Source organism: Acomys russatus, chromosome 4 (assembly GCF_903995435.1).
Source record: "Acomys russatus chromosome 4, mAcoRus1.1, whole genome shotgun sequence".
NCBI lineage: Eukaryota > Metazoa > Chordata > Mammalia > Rodentia > Muridae > Acomys > Acomys russatus.
The window spans coordinates 78,854,692-78,876,015 of NC_067140.1; the positions used below are offsets into that span (position 1 = coordinate 78,854,692).

At 42.9% G+C, this 21,324-nt stretch overlaps 1 protein-coding gene across 1 annotated transcript in view; it reads left to right on the forward strand.

Moving 5' to 3' along the window:
- The first annotated feature begins 656 nt into the window (after positions 1-656).
- LOC127188268 (neuroendocrine convertase 2-like) overlaps positions 657-21,324 on the forward strand; it is a 31,151-nt gene continuing 10,483 nt past the window's right edge. Inside the window, exon 1 of the mRNA XM_051144759.1 lies at positions 657-1,200. Within this exon, the coding sequence (XP_051000716.1) occupies positions 1,027-1,200 (174 nt within the window). The 5' untranslated portion in view covers positions 657-1,026. The remainder of the gene's footprint in view (positions 1,201-21,324) is intronic.

Sequence of the window (21,324 nt, forward strand, 5' to 3'; positions counted from 1 at the left end):
GGCAGCCCGGACTCCCGCTGGAATGCCAGATGTTGAGTTTCTGGCCTGCTTCCAGCATGGGGGAAATGATCGGAGAAAGCTCCTTCGCGCCTCCTTGAGTCACCTCTGGAAGGATGCTCTTCCCAGCCTGGGATTTGCCCAAAGTGGAGGGGGCGGGAAGGATCAAATTTGCTTTGTTATTGGAAGAATAGGATACAGAGGTGGGGGCCGGGGAGTAAAAGGGGAGAAAGAAGTGAGAAGGGGGTTAGAGGAGAGAAGGGAAGAGAGTAGAGGGGGAAAAAAAGAGTTATTTGGCAGCTGAAGACCAGCAAGGAAGAGCAACAGGGAGCGGCCAGGGTGCCCCCCTCTCCCCTCGGGGCCTCTGAAGCCGCACGCACCGTAATTCCCTTCCCGGAGCTGTGCAGATTTCCACAAACAATGACATCACCGGGCACCGGCGGCCGGTGGCAGCGGGGGGGATTTTCCTGGGCGCTCAGCGGCCCGGCGGAGCAAAGCTGCTCTGGGCTGGCGGGGGCGCGGGCTGGCAGCACCCCCGGGGACCCAGGCAGCCAGCTGGGCCGGGGCGGGCGGGGGCGGGCGGGGGCGGACTCGGGGCGGCCCGGGGCGGGGCCCGCCGCTCCTCTGGCCTCCATTGGCCGCTGGCAGGCGCGCGTCACCCAGGCTGGCGCTCGCCTCCAGCCCCGTGGAATTGGAGCCGAGGAGGAGCTGAAAATGCAGATTTAGCATCAAGCACAGACACACACTAGCTCTTTCTCTCGGGTACACACAGCTCCGCACATTCGCACCCCTGCCAGCCACCGGGGTTGCACGACTCCAGGACTTCCCTGGCAGCCAGCTGCCGGTGGACAGCGCACAGATTAGCTGTTTGCTGAGCTTTTCTTCTGCCTCTTTTGCCATACAAAGGTTTTTTAAAAGAAAAACAGAAACAAAAACTACATACCTAATTTTTATTTGCATCTTCCCTCCTCGTCCCCTGCTCTACCACCCTGCGCGCCTCGCAGCCCCACTTTTCACTCCCAAAGAAGGATGGAGAGCGGTTGTGGATCCCAGTGGAAGGCGGCCGGGCTCCTCTTCTGTGTCATGGTTTTTGCGTCTGCCGAGAGACCCGTCTTCACGAATCATTTTCTTGTGGAGTTGCATAAAGACGGAGAGGAAGAGGCTCGCCAAGTTGCAGCAGAACATGGCTTTGGAGTCCGAAAGGTAAGATTTCGCCCATACATTTCACATGTTGTTTCCAGAAGAGGGACAGCCTTGCACATTCTCGCTGCAGATTTACAAGTTTTCTATCTTTTTTTATGCTATGCAGCTATTCTGCCATCAGCTCTCAAACACGACATTGCCTCCGGTGATCTTTCATGGGTTATGTAATTAAAATGTCCTTCATCTGTATTAGAAAGGTCAGCGAAATAATTTGTTGGTGCTTGACTTGGTGAGGGGGAAAAATAGGACCGCACCTTGCAAAGGATGCTGTGCGCCCGGGCTGCTGTCCGAGGTACCAAGTTCTCCAGGCTGCCTGGGGACATAGGGATAGAGTCCAGAGCAGCTGAGCTTGACGTTGGCTGCTTTGCCTGGGAAGCCTCCCCGCCCCCACGCCCCAGAGGAAAAATAGTTTCCCACAGACATGTCTTAAAGACTGAGCGTCGCAATTCACCCCAGTTTTCCGACTCACGCCTAGAGGACTTCCCTCCCAGAGACTTCAGTCCCTGCTTTTTGTTTGTTTGTTTTCCCAGCAGACAAGAGCAGCTTTCTGACTTGGAAACGTGGAAGGGGTTCTCTGTCCAAAACGCGTGCTGAACTTCTGCGCTCTACAATGCCCCCCCCCGGCCCCTCCGCCCACGACCTCCCACTCCCAAAGAGCACTCCTGTTTGGAGAGTTCTTAATTCGCTGCTGTAGGACACCATGCCGCCAAGAGAGATGAACTCTGAGGGGGGATTCCCCACGGATAAGTCTAGCTGTCCTCTCCTGCTATGTGGGCAGCTAGCGTGGCTTTCCCAGGAGAGCACCGGGATCCCCATTCCAAGAAGTTGTCCGAGTTAAACTGTTTGGGTAGTTGGACAGGATTTCGGGCTTGGGGTGCTTCTGGCCATCTTTAGAGAAGTTAGGGTACGCGTCTTAGGGGGAATAGAGGAGAAGAATGCACTTGGTAGGGGACATGTGTGACCTGCTTATTCTCCCTGCGAAATATCTGTGTCCGAGTACTGGAGTGTCCTCAGGGGACCTGGCATCGCTAGGGGAGAGTAAGGATGCGGGGAGAAGCCAGAGTGAGGGTCAAAGGATTCAGCTTGGAACCCATGGGCTGTCCCTTCCCTCCTGATACCACAAGGAAAGAGGCTTGAGCGATCAGTGGGTTCTTTCCCTGGAAGGGCTAGCCTCCTCTGTCAGAACTTCCTATGCCTCTCGCTGGTTCCCAGCCACCAGAACTCCTTCAGGAGCGCAGGGCTCTCCAGCCTCCAGTTACCAGCGCAGCGGTGCGTTTTCTACCTCAGCTGGGTTTAGCAGCGAGTTTCACAGAGGTCCTGGAAGAGGCACAGGTCTGCGGGTGGCGCGCGGGCGGGTCTTACACACAGAGAACTAGTTGCTCCTCAGGAGAAGTGTGGGTAGAGCAGGTCTCCCTGGCTAAGGCCCACGGAGGCTGCTTCCAAAAGGCAACCCTGGTACAAGCGGACATCCCACACACCCCAAATGGCAAGACGCAGCCTCCTAACGCCGTTGGATATGAGTGATTATAATTAGCTGATCTCTCACAGTAAGAACTTTCATGTGTCAGAGTCCTTGGATACTTTCCTTTTTGAAAAAAAGATGTATTTCATTTTCAGGTGTGTGTGTGTGTGTGTGTGTGTGCATGAGTGCGTGCATGCGTGTGTGTGTGTGTGTGTGTGTGTGTGTGTGTGTGTGTGTGTGTGTGTGTGTAGGCTGGCAGAAGCCAGAGGCATGGCATCCCCATGGAACTGGAATTACAGAAGGCTGTGGACTGTTCCATGTGGATCCTGGGAACTGTATGTGCCCTTAACTCTGAGCTCTTTCTCGAGCCTGCTCTCATGCACATTTACTTAATCTTGTGCTCCTGTTGTTCTGTGTCAACACTCTTCTTGCTCTGTGTTGACAGGGATTGTGGGCCTGGGTTATTCTAGAAAGGGAGGAGACCACGAGATCTTTAATTCTCCAGGACCCATGCAACCCCTACCTGTGGGTGCCTTCCGTGCCAGCCCTTTCTTACAGGGAAGGCAGACAGACCTTGCTGCAATGGTTTTCCATCTCCTTTTCTTCCCCTTTGAAATCACATCCTTAGGATCTGATGCTAAAATTTTTATCAAAGATAGGAATAGGTAAGGCTGATGATGGCTTACCTCATCAATTTTCCAATATAGGTTTTTTTTCCTAATAGGAACGAGTAGCTCAATGCAATTTAACAGTTGTGATTGGTCCAACTGAAGCTAGGCAGTATAGAGATAATCTTATTTCTTATCAACAATTTGGACAGACTTTGAACAAAGGACACATGCACTTGGGGATTGACTCTTTCTCCCTATTCTTTCTTGGAAAGGAGGCCACTGATTTTGCATTACAATATAAAACTGAAATTCCCATCTGTAAAGGACAGACTTTTGCTTTGCTGTCTCTTTCATGACCTTTCCTTATCCTCTCAGATGGTACCTCCTAACCAAATCCAGAGATGTTTGCCCTGATGCATATTCAAGGACTAATCTTCTGCCTGAAGAAGCTTCCTGGTGCAATGCCTACTTCCAATGAGCCCTCTTTTCCTCCTTAGGATGCTTGTGCTGTTGATCCTCAAGACCTGGGCCTAAATGTTGCCTGATGCTACAGCCATAAAGAGCTTTCCTTCTCCCAAATGTCCACAAGACAGGAGTAGCTAGTGCCCTCTTCCTCATCCTAGGTCACTCATGTAAATCAGTGAAAGTGGAGGCTGGTTTGGTTTTCCATCGGGAAATTAAGTATTCAGGGCCGGCATCCTCTGTATTCCTGGTTTTCTCACCACCTACCCAGCACAGTGCTATGCTCACCCTTAGAGAACATACTAGCCTGTTTTATTACTCTGTTCCCCAGGCATTGTTTTCTCTTGACCGCATTGCACCTCTCTGTACTTGTCCCAATTTTTATCATTTATTTTGCATTTTAAACCCCAAGACATCCTTCTCTGCGGTTGCTCCAAGCCTTAGAAGCCTCCTAACTTTCTCCTGTTCAATGGCAGATATGAAAGCGTCTGATTAGTTAGTTATCCATGCTAGGAAGGGGAGAGGATGCAGATGAGGGGAGCCTTCTGTGTTATAGGAAATCCAACCCTACCCTCACAGAATGAGTAGGGTTATTAGCATCCACCTTAGTTCTCAGATGAAATTCAAAGCTCTAGGATATTAAGCAACTGACCAATGTTGGCAAAGGAAATAATTCAAATATAAATCCAAGTTCACTTGACTAGTAGCTACCTCCATGAAGTCATCCTTGAAGTCATCACATTTTGGAACTGTGAAAATTTTTCCCTACATTTCCTTCCATTTCACCTTTTCTGTAACTACTATTCATGTGCTGTTGAGATATGAACATATGTCACTGACAACTGTGCACATCTGTACGCCTTTCCAGAAGATCAGAACTTAAAGATTCTGCCCTCGCCTACCCCTGATGCCGCATGCTGTGCTGGGCATGAAATTCTGGAAAAGGGTTTGTTTGTGATTTAATGATCTCATCACTAGGAGACCTTTAGCAAATATTTATGTTCCCTCCAATAAGTAGACTAAACTACCTATCTAATTTTTTTTCTGTTTTATTTTAACATTGTCCTCACCCAAAACCATGTCCATGTGAGATGCTATGTTCAAAGAACTAGGTGATGACAACACTGACTTCAAGTATGCCCTCTCACTTTTCAGAGCTCTGGGTCTTTTACTCTTCTGACCTGGAAAACTAAAATTACTAATGGCATTCCATATCAAATAGTTTCAGCTAATTGTGGGGAAAATGCTAAGCAAATAAGGAAAAAGTTAAAAATTTCAAGGAGATAACATTTTAAATATTGGTGGGCATTTTTGTTTTATTGTAATGTGTGTGGGTCGTTACCCATGGAGGACTAACACTGGGGTGCTTACACAGGTAACACTGCATGACCATTGTTATGTGTGTAAGACCATTTTTCAGTTCTAAGACAATATACTAATAATTGTGCTAGCAGATAATAAAAATAAATTTCAGATAATTATACTTTACGGATATATGAAATCTATATAGTATATAAGCACATATTGTTTGATATTCTCACAAGACACACACTCCGCATCATGAGTACGGAAGTCAAGAAGCAATTATTATCAGATGTCTCAAGGCCTCTATTCTTTCCTGAGTGCTTCTGAGCATTGGCAAATATAAACGTTGCTTTCCAGGTACCAAAGTCCAGCGACACTCCATATCCAGGTGGCTTCATATCTACAGATTCAACCAGGGATGAGTAAAAAAAAAAAAACAAAAACAAAAAAAACCCAAAAAACTAAAGGTGCATCTGTACCGAACAATTGTTTCTTACCTTGTTATGTTTCCCAAAACAATTTGTTTACTATTTACATAGCATTGGCACTGCATTAGGTGTTATAAGTAGAAATTATTTATAGTACTTGCAAAAATATGTGTGTTGACTACATGCAAATAGTATAAAATTTTATATATGAGATATGAAGCCTATGGGGCTTGGGTAAACACCAAGACACATGCTTTCTGGACCAAGCTCCCAGGAAATACAAATAGGCAACGGTGCATATATTTGGGTAGACATGCACGTACCTTTCTTCTGGAAATTACCAGAATGGATCCCACCAGTCATGCATACATTTGGGATTAGGAAGTAGCATTGGTTTTCTATTGCTGTGTGTCCATTTGAGTTTTTATTGCCAACTAAGAGTCACTTGGAAAGAGGATGTCTCAAATGAGGGAACTTCCGAGATCTGACTGGCCTGTGGCCAAGTCTGTGAGGAATTGTCTTAATTACTGATTGATGTGTGAGGGCCCAGCGAATGGTGGAAGTTCACACACACGTGCATACACACACACAAAGTTGTACAAGAAAGCTTGCTGAGCATGAGCACAGGAGCCAGTAAGCAGTGTTTCTCAGTGAGTTTCACCCAGTTTCTGTCTGAGTTCTTTCCTTAACTTTCCTCAGTCACGGGCTGTGACTTGGAATTGTAAGTAAAATTAACCACGTCCTTCCCCAGGTTACTTCTAGAGGTTATGCTCCTCACAGCAACAGAAAGCAAACGAGAACACCAGGTAACAAGTCACTTCAACATGCATCCTGTAGAACTAAATTGGGTCTGGTAGGTTTAGTAGACTGCTTTGCTGAAGTCCTCAGAAGATAAAAATCAAAGCATCAGTCAGCTGTGACCTCGCCTAGAAGCATGATCCATGAATAAACTGCTTCCAGGTACATGCAGGTTTTCAGACCCATTTGTTCCTCCTGGCTATAGACCTGGAATCTTCATTTCCTTATTGGCTGCTGTTCAGAGCAAGGCTCAGCTCCTAGAGACCATCTTTACCTACTCACAGGAAGCCTCCTTCCACAGGCCTTCACATAGGGTAACCATTCAAATGCCATCTGTCTGGAAAGGCTCTGCCCCTTTCTTAGGTAAAGTTTACTAGGATAGTTTCTCTTTTTATTTTTTCCCTGAAAATCAACTGCTTTGGTAGCCTACAAACATTTTATTATTACTCCCAAATTTTCACAATCTAGTCACAGAAGTGAAATCCATCCATTTACAGTCCCACCCCACACCGCCTTGCTCAAACAAGGAGATTATAAGGGACATCAGCAGTAGGAAACAGAAGTCTGGAGGTACCGCTCAGAATTCTGCCCATTACAGACAAGCAGCCACAAGGTTTCTCCAAGAAATTATGGCATTTTACCTTTCCACCAGCATGCCTGAAAGCTCCAGTTTTCCTACACTCTCAAGCACCTTGATAGTTCACACCTCTTTGCTCTCAGCCGCTCTTACGGGTGTGTGGTCATATCTGCAAAGCTTCAATTTTCATTACAGCTTTACCTAGCAAAAAGCTAAAATGAAGTGCCTCACAACATGTTGTGATTTGTATGCTCTCTTTTTTTCCCAGACAGGGTTTCTCTGTGTAGCCTTGGCTGTCCTGGATTAACTTTGTAGACCAGGCTGACCTCAAACTAACAGCAATCCACCTGCCTCTGCCTCTCAGGTGCTGGGACTAAAGGCATGTGCCACCACTGCCTGGCTGGATGCTCTCTTTTATTCAACATTTTTTCATAACTACTCAGAATGCTGAGAATGAGAGACTGGGTGCTCAACCTAACATGGGACATGTATTTTATCCCCACCATCTCCAAGGCTCGGGGAGTATCATGGAAGAAGATGTAGAAAATAATTACTATAAAATGCTATCAAAGTCATGAACTCACAATGATTGTGGTTACTTGTATAAGATCTATAAAAGATCAAGCCAGCCCATTTCTGTCATAGGTGAGATAGATTATCTCAAGGCTTCTGTTCTTTACTAAGGAGCTATTGGCAGTGGATTGACAGTTGCTGGTGTTGGGAGAAGCATTCTTTTCTGAAGATGTAACCTTTGGTAGGTTTCTCACTCACCAATGGATGGGCATATGGACATTGGCACATATATACAGCGCTGAGTGGATTTAGTGGGTTGTCACAAACACATACACACACAAAATCTACGAGGATGGGAGGGGACTTGTGAGGAACATTTGGAGAGTTGGAAGAGGCCTATGTGATCATATTTCATTGCATACATTTGTAATATTTCCAATTTTTAAATATAAAGATTATGATCGCAAAAACAGCTAACGCATGATGCATAGGATCTGATCACAGTGTTGGGTGCAAAGAATTAGATGTCTTCTATTGGTGGTGCCAGTGATCAGACAATGGCACTGTAGCACCTTTCTACACAAGGGGGTAGTCATATTTGCAGCAGACTAGAGAAGAGATACACCACAGCCCAACAGCAACCCATCTATGGACTAGTAGTAGAGTCCATGAAATGGCCCAGATACAAGGTCTCCATGAAGTTGGTTTATCATAGACCATGGTAATGGTTGCAGCTGGTCATTCTAGCTTCCTTAGTAATTTTAACTGGCTAGCTGCCTTAGAGAGGAGAATCATTTCCATGAGGTAGGTACCCAGGGTTCTGGAGACCCGGATCCCAGAAGGACACTTGTAGGAGCAGCTAAAGCCTTAATCATCATCACACTCAATTCCCTGTTCCTTGCACTGGAGCAAATGCACATTTCTCAGCCTGTGCTCTAGAAAACTGCGACCATGTAACATTTCTGATCCATTTTATGGGAGCATAAATAATGTATCCTTGTCCCATGCCTGATGCATTAAAAAAATTCCTACCGAATGGTTCTTTATAATGATATTGAAAAGAGCAACGTTGAAGGCCAAACCACGACAGTAGCGTAGTCACAGAATGAAAGGGTTCCAGAGTTCTGATTGCTGACCTAGTAGACTCTCCATGAGGGAGAAATAGATTTTCATAATAGGGCACCAAGATATGGGGGTTATCTTTAGAGCCGTAAGCATTACCCAGACTAATATGCTATCAATAAATATCCCTTTTTATGTTGTTAGAGTCAGTTGCTAACATTACAACAAACAAAACCAAATCACCACAAAAATAATCTCCCCAAGCCTTTGAGAGCTCCTGCATCCTTATCTCATGTTGTTGGTAAACTCTCTAATTAAAAAAAAAAAAAAAATGTTTTCTCTAGAAAAACCATAAATCTCTTTCAAAGCTCTGTCTACCTACTGCAGCCAATAATGCCACTCACAACAGATGCTTAATACGTTCTTCTTCGATGACAGAACTCTTGAACCACATGATGATTATTAGGCCATAAGCACAAAAAGAATGTGCTGGAATAAAAAAAAAAAACTACCCCTGTAGGATCCTTTTCTGTGTAAGAAAGAGTTCAGCCAGGAAGTGAAAGCAATTGACAATCATCAAGTGAGCCATGGGCATACGTCTGTTTCCCTATAATTCCCAACTTAAAAAGCAACAGCAGTGAAGCGGAGGGAATATTTGCACACAAAAATAAATAAATAAACAAATAAGTAAAGTCTGTGACTAAAGTATGACCGAATACAGAAGGAGAAAAAGTGGTGCTTCTTTTCCTAACTGGATGTCAATCATGTTCAACAGGATGGTGAGTGAGACCAGAGCTGTGCTTGCTGCAATTCTACATTTACCGGTAGCTTCTCAAAGAAGCCAAGTTTTACCCCAAAAAAAAAATGTGAGGCTTAAACTTTTTCTCCTCTTTCATCTCACATTTGCACTCATATCCATCATTTGAAGCAAATAAATAAATAAGTAAATAAATAAATAACCAACCTTTACTGAGCATGCACAGTCTCATTTGTGATCTAAACAACTGTGACAGTCAAAAACATGGATTATATTTGAATTTCTTTGTGTAATTGTTTCGGCTTTAAATCCTGTTCATTGGTTTTCAGACCACAGATGGATAAGAAGTCAAGAAAACACAATTAAGTTAACACTGCTATACTGATGTGTATAAACAGATGAAATTAATATAAATATAGTGACACCGATTTGGTAGATCATTCTAAAGTTTTTACCCCAAGGCTAATTTGACCCCGGTGTTTTGAGGAGTGTGATGGGATGAAATCTTATGGTGAGCATAGGCAAGTGAAACAAACCCTTCTCCTGCATGTGAAATAATGGCACAGACTCCGGCACAGAGGGAAACAACCTGAGGGCTTCACAAGTTATTGATGGTAGGCTGACAAGGGCAGAAAGAAAAGGGCAAGATCCAGGTCACTCTTCATTTATAACTTTACATTTAACATTCAATTCCATAGACATCCACTTACTTTTCATAATTTCATTTTCTTTTAAAGTGCCAAGTTAAAAGAGCACTGTGAGAAGCATTTAAAAAGCATCGTCACTCAGAGATGACCATAACTGACATCTCAGTACAGGTATCTGTGTATGAATATGTAGGAAAACAGAGAAATGAGAGCACTACTTAGAGAAATGGAGTCACATCATACATAGTCTTTAAGTTTTCAACCATCTGATTTAAACATTGTAGACTGTGACAAAATGGGAGAGCAACAGAAAACTAAAACTATTTATGCTTCAAATAAACATGCCATGTAAAGGATATTTTCTAATAAATTTCCATGAACTTAAGAAAAAACATTGCCTTCTGGCCCAATATATCTGACAGACATATTTGTGAGGCAGGAACTATTGAGGGCTTGCTTACCCTGTCTTGGCAGAGTTTGGCCATTGACTCTGCCTGCATCTAAATTTGCCCATTTTTAGGCAGAATTCTGTCTGTGGCAGAAATGAGGACATTTTTCCCAGTGGCTTGTTTGCCACATTTGAAGCCAAATCCATAAGGAGGTTCTTTGATGCTCATCTTCTTCTTTGAGGCAGGCTGAGTGTTGCCAGAGGTCAACTTGCCTTGTTGTCAAAGAATCTTTAGAATAATAAAAACATCTTTAAATGCCATTTTCTATGGATCTCTGAGGTTTTTGAAGACCTTATTTCATTATAGAGAGTGTTGGGTGGCTGTTTAGATAGTAAACTGTCTCAGTCATTTTTTGGTTTTGGAAGCTGCTAACCTGCACTCTGGGTTCACTCAGGTATTTAAGTTTTATTCCTTCTCAAGTCTCTGATGGGTTTGAAAACCAGGTAGTTTAGTCTTTCAATTAAGCTTAGCAGGTTAGGGGTTAAGATGTTTTTAGATCAAGATAGATGTTTTAAGCTAACAGAGATGAGATATGATACATATTAATCTTCATTCAGAAATTTAGACTCAACAAGATAGGAAATATGTTTATTTCAAGTTTGCCAAATACAAATAGCCAAATCACTATGAATGTAACATTTATATAATTCCTGATTGTCTCATGGTTCTTCCTGCTGTATGTAGTTTATTTTACTCATGTGTAATAACATACATGTATATGTTAAAAAAAGAAACACAATTTTTAAAATACTTTTAAAAAGAAAAAATATTGCATATAAGATTTATGATTTTGTCATTACATGTTAGGGAAAGAGAGATATGTAAATACCTATTTAATTACATGTTTAGTTATTTAATCACATATTTCAAATTGTAAAGAGCATAGGTTCAGTGATTTGCAAAATGGGAAAATTAGGATCCTAGGCCATCCCCTTACTTTACCTCTTATACTGATCAGTGTTTGTTAGATATGTCCCTTTGTATCAGTGTCACATATAAATGTTAACTTTCTACATAAATACATAACATATAGTATTTCTTACATTTCTTCTACCTCAAATTCATTTCTAATTCTACAACAAATCCTTTTGTCAGACTTCTTCAAGCCCAAAATGCTCATTTTCCTTAAAGTTTTCTGTTCTATTGAAAAACAAAGAGTGCAGCACAAGCATAAAAAGAAAGTTGTCCTCAATTTGAGATTAAAGGAGGGAAACAGACAGTGAAGTTCTATTTGTTAAGCGACTGATAACCGTCAAGTGAGCCACTGACACCCTCCAGTTTCCCTAGAGTTCCCAGCTTGGGAGTTAACAGTAGTTACGTGGAGGAGATCTTTGCACAGGATAAAATACTCTCTGGTTGAAGGTCTGATCAAATGTAGCCGCAGAGGAAGGTGTGGCAATGGTGTTGCTATGCTCTGAATATACTTTGGATATGGGATGTCCCCAACACACTTGTGCTTTGAGAACTTGGTCCCTAGATGGTTGGCATTGTTTTAAGAGGTTGAGAGCCCTTGGGACATGGTGCCTGGTTAGTGGATGTGAGCCACCAAATAGGCCTTAGAGGGTTTTAACTCATTTTTGCAGCTGCTTCTATTGTCTGATTCTTGATTTGCCATGAAGAGCAGTTGCCTCATGTTTCTATGATTGTAGACAGAGACTCCCCTGTTGCCAATGGACTGTAGTTCCTGAAACCATGAGCCAAAACGAACCCTTCCTCCCCCAGACTGCTTCTCTCGAGTGTTTTGACATAATGACAAGCAAGGTAACCAATACAAACATTCATTTTGGAGTTGCAATTATTTTAAAGGTCTAGAAATCAAAGTCAACCTTTAGAGGAAGGGAAGAGAAGATTTGGCTTGAAGGTAAACAAAAGTTTGGACACTAATTACTGATGGCAATTAGAGAAAGAGATGACAATGGACTATAATGATCTGTGGGCAGTGCTGGGACACAGTGGATAACTGGGGAGAAAGACTTAGAATGGCACCATAGAGTCATGTTCTAAAGAAACCTGTAAGAAGAACATTATGATGGGCAGATCTAGGCCCAGGGGTCCTGCTCAAACCATGGCACCAGCCAAGGACAATACGTGCAGTAAACTTCAAACCCCTACCCAGATCTAGCCAATGGACAGGGCATTCTCCACAGTTGAGTGGAGAGTGGGGACTGACTTTCACACGAACTCTGGTGCCCCATATTTGACCACATCCCCTGGATGGGGAGACCTGGTGGCACTCAGAGGAAGGATAGCAGGTTGCCAAGAAGAGACTTGATACCCTATGAACATATACAGGGGGAGGAAGTCTCCCTCAGTCACAGTCATAGGGGAGGGGAGTAGGGGGAAAGAGGGAGGGAGGGAGGAATGGGAGGATACAAGGGATGGAATAACCATTGAGATGTAACAAGAATAAATTAATAAAACATAAAAAAAAAGAAGAAAAAGAAACCTTCAAATTGTGTGTGGAGAAAAAAGAAGTATAGACACTAGAACTACCAGAGCTCTGTGATATCGTGCAGTGAACTTCAATGTTGTCCTGCCTATAGAACTGTCTATGGCAATTTCACTTACACACTTATTGGTGGTTGATGGTGTCTCCAGTCTGGAAGTGGCATGTTCTCAGAGAAGAACGTAAAGATGAAGAGGTCGTATGCACTAACGTGTAAGCCCAGGGGGCTCAGAAAGGAGCCTCCAAAGGAAAGGTCAGATGTGAAAGGTCAAACAAGCAGGGGTCCCAAATGCTAACAAGTGCTTCAGGAAGTGTAGGGGTGAAAGGAGGGCAGAAGCAGTGAGGCTTTGGTGTCATTAAAATGACTCTCATGAACAATGATTTCTAAACACTTGTCACGCCATGGGCAGATTGCTTCTCCACCAAAATATTGTGACATTCCTCACTAATTGAGTCTATATTATTCTAACTGGTTTCTCCAGAGTCATTTACATTTTCACAAATAATAACTACAATTATAGAATTACAGCCTGTCGGAGCAGAAAGAGACTTTTAGAACAGTATTGGTTTTGCCTTCATTTTACACATGAGGAAAAGAAAATTAAATATGATATTTATGTTGGCTTATTTGCTGGTTTATTTTGCTGTAGTTTTTCTTTTGCTTCTGTTTGGATTTTTGTTTTGTTTAGTTTGTTGTGCTGCTTGTTTTGGTTTGGTTTTGAGGTAAGAGTTTCATATATAATCTAGGCTGGCCAGTCACTATGTATCTCAGTATGGCCTCAAACTCATGGCAATCCTCCTGCCTTGGCCTCTTAAGTATTGAGATTCCAGGCATGAGAAGTCATGCCTAGTGCTTTAACTGTGTAATTGAGCACTCATGTCATGGTTTGAATGGTAATGCCTCCATAGACTCTCATGTTTGAAAAGTTAATCCCCAGTGAAACTCTTTGGGAAGGATTAGGGGGTGTAGCCTTATAAAGGAGGTGTGTCACTGGAAGGGGTAAGCTTTGACATTTCCAAACACTTGAACCCTTGCCAGTGTGGTCTCTAGCTCCTCCTTGTGGATCCAGATGTGAACTCAGCTGTTCTTACCACCATGCCTTAACTCCACCATCACGGACTCTAACCCTCTGAAACTGTAAGCTCAGTTAAATATTTTATTTTTGTTACCTTCATCACAGCAAAACAAGAGCAACTAAGACAACATTCAATGGACCCAGAGTCCTGTTGCTGATTAGCTGTGTTTTAGATTCACTGAGCCAGTTTTTCAGGATGAAGGAGACAGCAAACTAGACCAAATGATATTCCTGTGAGTAACTAGCCTCAAAAGCTTCTTGCTGTTTCAGTTAATTGAACTGACCATATAAATTCAGTTTTGGTGTGTTCTTGGCTTCTGTAAGAGAAAACATAACTTCAGCAGATAGCAGTCATTGTCTTTCACTGTGGCAGAAGTTCCAACTCAAGATGGTGGTTGACCTCTGAAAATCAATTCTAGTTTATTCTTGACGATTATATTTCCATGCACTATGAGACATAACTAGTGCGGGAAGAGAGCAAAAAAGATCAGTCAGAGGGCAAAACATGGAGAGAAGATGGGAAACAAACCATCTGTTGTAAGAGAGATTAACATGTTTTTGTGTTGATCCCAAGTGTGGGATGAGGAACAGATCAGTGAGAGAGCTGTCTCTCTCTTAGAAGTTGAAACACTTTGTGGGGGAGCTTGGATGTTGCCAGCTGAAAACATCCTAGTAGAGACTCTGAGACAATATATATATTTGGAATATATATATCCGAAAACAAGAGGCTGGAGCAAGAGAGGACTTGGGATTGTTTTGGCTGTTCATCCCTGCACTTCAAGAGATGCTCCTAGAGAGAACTACTCCAGGGAAGGCTTCAAGGTTTTGGGCTCCAGCTAAGGCTCTGGGCCTCAGATGCTGTTCCAGGTTCCAGCAGCCACCTTGGTTGAATTGCAGGTTCACTGAGATCCTGCTGACTACACCAGGAGAATCGTTCCTCAGAACTGATCTCCTTAAGGTTTCAGTATTGTGTTCTTTAATCTCCTCTTCCTGTTGTTTGGGTTAGTCAGGTTGTAAGTGAGGTACGCTTTGTTAGTGAGTTTATAATAAAGTATAATTGTTATGAAAATTGAGCCAACAATCTGTAATCTTTTGAAATCTAAGAGAAGCACTTTGTGGTGAGAGAAACGATAGGATGAAAAGGAGAGAGGATAGGGTCCAACTGAGAGGTATCTTGGATGGTTGTTTCTTCAGATTTCACATGAGCCCTAATTTGAAGCCATCAGTGGAGACCAGAAATAAACCACCCCAGCCAGTTAACTGGAAAAATGAAAAGTCCAAAGAATGATTATGGGAGGTTTGAACCAATTAACAACAAAGTAAACAAAAGCCACTGGGGAGAGTATAGAATGTTCGGTTCATGGGATAAGTGTGTATTGGGTACACCCCATAAGCAAGTATGACATAGGTCACTGAAACATGGACTTTGAGACAAAAATAAAATAAAAATACAACCATGATTCAATCCCTTGGATCTAACAAATGTTCTAAAAAGATGGTAGAAAAGAGCAAATCCCAGCATACCCTTTCTGAACCCTGTCTTGTGTCACAGTTACTAGGTCTCATTGGCCAAAGCAAACTACATAGTCAAACTCAAGAGTCAGTGTGAGAAACAGCTAACTCAGAGAATAGATTTATGGAAACATAAACAGAATGGATAATTACCATGGCATTCTCCTACAGGACCCTCTGATGGTGTCTCTATCTCTGAATTGTTCCGTTGACAGGTAGGAAAGCTTCAAAATTTAGTTGGAGTTACTCTTGGAGAACATCAAACCTCTAGTCCTTCTTCCAGCCCCATGTAGATGAATAATGAGTACATGAGAACATACACAGGCAGAGAGGTACATGAGAACATACACAGGCAGAGAGGTACATGAGAACATACACAGGCAGAGAGGTACATGAGAACATACACAGGCAGAGAGGTACATGAGAACATACACAGGCAGAGAGGTACATGAAAGGCACTGACATGTGCAGGTACTATTAAATAGCACCAACATGGGCCAAGGGAATGCAGGCAGGACATCACCACCATCTACTACAGAGAAGACATAAATGTAGATAAAACAGAGGGCTTGACTTTAAGGAATCCCAAAGAGAAGTTTTCTAAGGAAGTAAAGCATGGGTGAGTCTCTGTGTGAGTGGTTGGAAAACTTCATGAAGCCCGCAGTGTTAAGATACTGCGAGATGTGTTCGGGTTTGTAATTTGAACAGATCAAAAGCAAAGGAAGTTTTTAGAAGAAATTACAGGATGTGTAAGAAAGTAGCCAGGCATCTTAGGGGCTGCAAGTGTTTTTTGTTGTTTTTGTTTTTGTTTTTGTTTTCTGACTAGAGGCTAAAAGACTGGGAGATGCGGTTGAAGAAGTAAGCCAGGGCCAAATCAAGAGAAGTTTCCCACCACAAGCTGAGGACTTTGCATTTCACAAGGAGACAGGGAGGCATTCTATGATGCTCAGAAAGCTTAACAGAGTAGCCATATACAAGAAACCCTAGGATGACCAATGAGCTAACAGAAAGGGAGGGGCCTAGATCGCAGCCTCTTCTGTTTTGTCCTACAGAATCATTCACACCTCAGCAGCAGACGGGACTTCCATTTTAATAGATGAGTTACTAGGAAGCCAAGCTATGTCTCTTTCATCCCACTGCCATGGGCTGATAACATCAATGATGTTAATGGTTTGATTAATTACTGTCCTTGAGTCTCAACGAATAGCTGTTGGAAGCATCCAGTTATATCTATGAAGTTTAATCCAGCTGAGAACAAAACACATGCAAGTGCATTTTAGAAAACAGACTCATGTGAAAGCCAATTTTTTTAAAGGGCATGGAGGAAAAGAACATCATTGGGATGCCAGCCCACCTTGAGGCAGAAGGCTCCCTGATAACACCAGAGAAATAATGTTCATTCTAAGTTTCCCTTCAGGGATGACAGAGGATGGAAATAAAGGTTGGTGGGAGTGGGGCTCCCTCTACCTGCTTCATTACCTGGCTGGCCCGGCTGTCATCCGAGCCATGATATGCCCATTTCAGTCCTTAGGCATATATCATAGTTTGAATCCCATAGTTTGTATCCCAGCATCGAAGCAAAAAACAACTCGGCTCTTTCATCCTGCCTTGCTCCGGGTTAAAGGGAAGTATGTTCTTAGACTACAGAGTAGACTCTCATCCATGAAGAGAAGCACTTAGGTGTGGCCCAGGAAGGACCAAGGTTGGCCAGTCATGTGTTCCAAGGGTTGGATCAAAGGCTTTTCATTCCTTTCGGATTCCTTATGCATTGACCCTAGCAAATCTGCTCATTTGGGGAGAACAATCATTATTATCTTATTAACAAGTGTTTGTTCAGCCCTGCGGAGATAAGGAACACTTGAAGTGGTGGATATTACTGGGTGGTGATAGACTCAACTTTACATGCAAAGCTTTTTACTAGTTCCTGGGTAGGCTAGTAAATTCACCTAATCCAATGTCTCCATTTAGCGTTTTTTAAATGCCTGCTTTATGAATTGAAGAGTGAGAACTCTTAGCGCTCAGTCTCCCACCTTCTTAGACCACACCAACCTTGTGTAACACTAACCAGCGGCAGCTGAATGCTGTCTTCTCTGATAGCTACCTCGACAGCCTGCTTCCATTGGCCCACGCTAACACAAGAGCTGGAGACAGCAGACGTAATGAGGCTGCTTTACTGCATGAAAGACATCTGGTTCAAGAAGCTGTCGAAGCTTCACTCCTCTAGCAAAATCGTATTTACTTTATTCATCTAAATAACATGGCATGCTTGCCTTCTGTATGAAATTATCTCGTGCTGCTTCTCATTGATTGAGCTTTATGAGACAGCATATGATTTTATGGGCATCCATATGCCACTCTGCTGGGAGTGGAAGGTCCTCTTGTTGAGTTGTTTCAATTACTATACCCTCTTACTGTCTTAGCATCAGTGGATGTGCTCAAAACATCCATTTCTTCACCTCCATTTTCTTTTTCACTGCCCAGCTATGCTCCCCTCCCAAATTAAAAGGGAAGAAAAAGAATAAAAATAAATACACAGAACTTGTTCTGTATCTCACTCCTAATGGCTTGCTTCCTGTTTAGATAATTACAGCAATTGGAGTTCACTGAAAAAAAAGCTGTGTTCACTAATTATATAGACCTTTGTATGTGGATGTCCAGAAACAAGTCAGTGAGGAGCACTGTGCACGGCCACAGATGCATCTGCCCTCTGTTTGTAAGTTTACTATTAGGCAGGTGTGGTCATAACTACTATTATGAACCTGTGGTAGGCACACTTAAAAGACTGCACATTGCATCAAGAGGCATACCTAATACCATGGCTAAAACACCTTGCATCAAAATAATCATGAAAATGTAGCAGGCAAACTCCCACTGAGACACAGTATAACATAATTACTTGGCTTCTTCAAATGTGAGAAAGTGATGAAAGAAAAGACAAGACAGTCTAAGGAGCTCCTTGAGATTGTACAAAAGAAAAAGAGTAACTCTATACAGCTAGTGATCCTGGTCTGAAATTTACTTCCAAATATTCATTTTTGCTACAAATATTAAGACAGCTGCCAACATATGGATGATATCTATATATTATAAAATATCAATAATTTTCTTTTTATTTTAGGGAGTGATGAGACAGGTTCTTACTATACAATCCAGGCTGATCTCAAAGTCATGACAATCTTCCTGCCTCAACTTGCTAAAATCTAGAATTTCCACTATGCCTGGCTTCAGAATTAATATTCTTATTTTGATGTGACATTTGTTCTTAAGAGATATACATACCATCTATAAGTTACTCACAAATTACTCCACTAAATTAATAAATAAGTGTATATATATTATATACCAATATATATTATATAATAAATCTTAGGACAGCTTGGATGAAAAAGTAAGACTTTGTCTAAACACATAATACAGAATACGTGTATATATGTATGTACATTATGTATATATACAAATGTGCAGTTTCACTATTTCTAAAAATGTATTATAAGCCTAAATTATATTTAAATTTTTAAATTGCTGCAAAAGTGTGTAGGCTGACTCAAAACCAGCACTGCTACCTCCCTCTATGAAAGTCAACTGGCTGAAATTTCCTCTGTTACCGTGAGGCTTTGACACAAACTGGTATCTGTCTGAACCTCAATTTTCTTAGCATATAAGCCAGATGTAAACTAGAAGCCTGGGTCCTTGGGATCTCAGTATCACAACACAGACCCCTCTCCCCCGCCCCCTGCATTAAATTGCTGTGGAAGCTCTACACCTTCTCCAGTATCCACACTAACTCTGGGGTTAGATCTGCGTTTCATTTCTCCATCCCATCTCCACTAAGACTTTCCTCTTAGCAAACCACAGCTCTGTCTGTCCTACGTGCTCCAGAATAGTGACTTAATCATGAAACTCGGCCGCTGCCATGACTGTGCCACCCCAACAGAACCCTCACTGTGCAGCCAAAGAATTTTCCTGATGATACCCAGGGTACAAGCAGAATTTAAATGTACCCTTAGGAAGTCTCCAGTCCCCACTTGGCTACAAGCATTGAAAAAAAAGACTTCGGGGATGAGATGAGTGGCTCCTTCAGGCCAGCCTCTTACCTCCTGGCTCCTCATCCTTCTGTGCTCTGTGTCTTTGATGCTTTGGCGTCCCCTCCTCCCACGGTGTGGCTGTACTCAGTTCTGCCCAGGCACGCACATCTTTTTCTTACCTAGGTGTCTATGGCCCTCCAGACCTACCAGCCATCACAGGATTCTCTCAAACTGAAACAGTCCTCTTCCCCAAAGAGGCTTGCAGGGGAAGCCAAGATGATAAACCCTTACTCTCTGGGTCTCTGTGAAGTAAAACCTGCTGCTGACATGCTATGGACTCCACTTGCTTCTAATTTTCAGAATAAAACCATCTTCATTGTACATGTCAACTTTTTCCAGCACAAAAATGGCACTACAGGAAATAATACAGGGAAGTGAACGCAGAACCGTTATATCAACTGAAATATTATACCTGATATCAACTTTCACTAGCAGGTGAACTTGTGATGTACATCTCTTCCCTGCGAACCTTGTTTACGTGTGCCGCTGTGCTTTCTCACAAGGGTACATTGTCAGGGTTGGTCTGTGTCAGTGAGAAAGTCGGGAGAGCTTTGAAAGCTGTGTGGCGTTCCAGCACGCATCTTCTCATACGCAGTAAACTCTGACTATATATCCCTTCTTCCTTCACCACCAACTCTAAGCTTTCATTGTTCTGTTTCACGGATGCATGGAAGCCGCCTGAAGAAGCAGCTGCTGCCTGCAAGGGTGGCCTTCGCTTGGAGAGTGCTGGATCCCAGGTGACAGGGGCCACTTCTAAGAAGCAGATGCCCGGAAGCACAGTATCAGAGGAAGAGGTCATGAATACAGCCCTTCTGGAACACCCATGCATTGTCGTTGGCCTCACGGAAAGCAAGCACAAGCTCCATCAAAATGTCATGGTTTCTGGTGTTAGGCTTCCCTGGTGCTGGGAGAAGCAAGTGTGTAGGTTCAAATAAGTGCCTCAGCTTGGAGCTGTGCACAGGCAGAGAATGAAACAAGAGGGAAAGGGGAGAAGCATTGCTGGCATCCATAAAACTGTGCTACATAGTGATATTTTAACTCTCTGAAAGTCTGAGTTAGTAGCACTGCTATACTGGTACCCAGCCTGAGTCTGCAAGCTGACGGCTGGCTGTGAACGCTCTTCCCACTCATTTTCTCCTTCTCTCTGGAATCCTGTATATTTGAACTTCAGAGAGTAAAGTGCTAGCACCAAAACAATGTGTGTATGCATGCAGGTGTCTATGAGTGTGCATGTGAGTGTGAGAATTTGTGTGTGTACATGTTTATGTGTGAGTGTGTATGAAAATGTATGTATGAAAGTATGTATGTGTGTATGCATATATGTTTGTGTGTGAGTATGCATGAGAGTGTGTGTGAAAATATATATGTGAGTGTGTGTGTACATATGTGCTTGTGTATGAGTGTGTATATGCGTATGAGTGTGTATAAGTGTGTGCATGTGTTTGTGTGTGAGTGTGCACGAGTGTTTATGTGTGTATAAGAGTGTGTGCATGCGTTTGTGTGTGCATGAGTGTTTGTGTGAGTGTGTATAAGAGTGTGTGTGTGTGCATGCATTTGTGTGTGCATGAGTGTTAGTGTGAGTGTGTTTAAGAGTGTGTGTATACATGTTTGTGTGTGAGTGTGCGTGAGTGTTTGTATGTGTATAAGAGTGTGTGCATATGTGTGTGTGTGTGTGTGTGTGTGTGTGTTTCTAGGAAGAAAGTCATTTAAACATGTATGAAATGCCTATAATGTGAGAAATTTCTTGCCAGGACACTCAGCTGAGTGTTTGGGGACCTCCCACTGTTTTTAATGTCTCAGCTATTTGTAATAGTAGAGCTATTCTTAGATATGGAGGAATGCAAGTATCAGCATCAAATCACTGAGATGTACAGGAGGAAAGTGCCTTCTCCCACCGGGAGGCACGCAGCTTCTCCCTTCCTTCCCTATGGGGC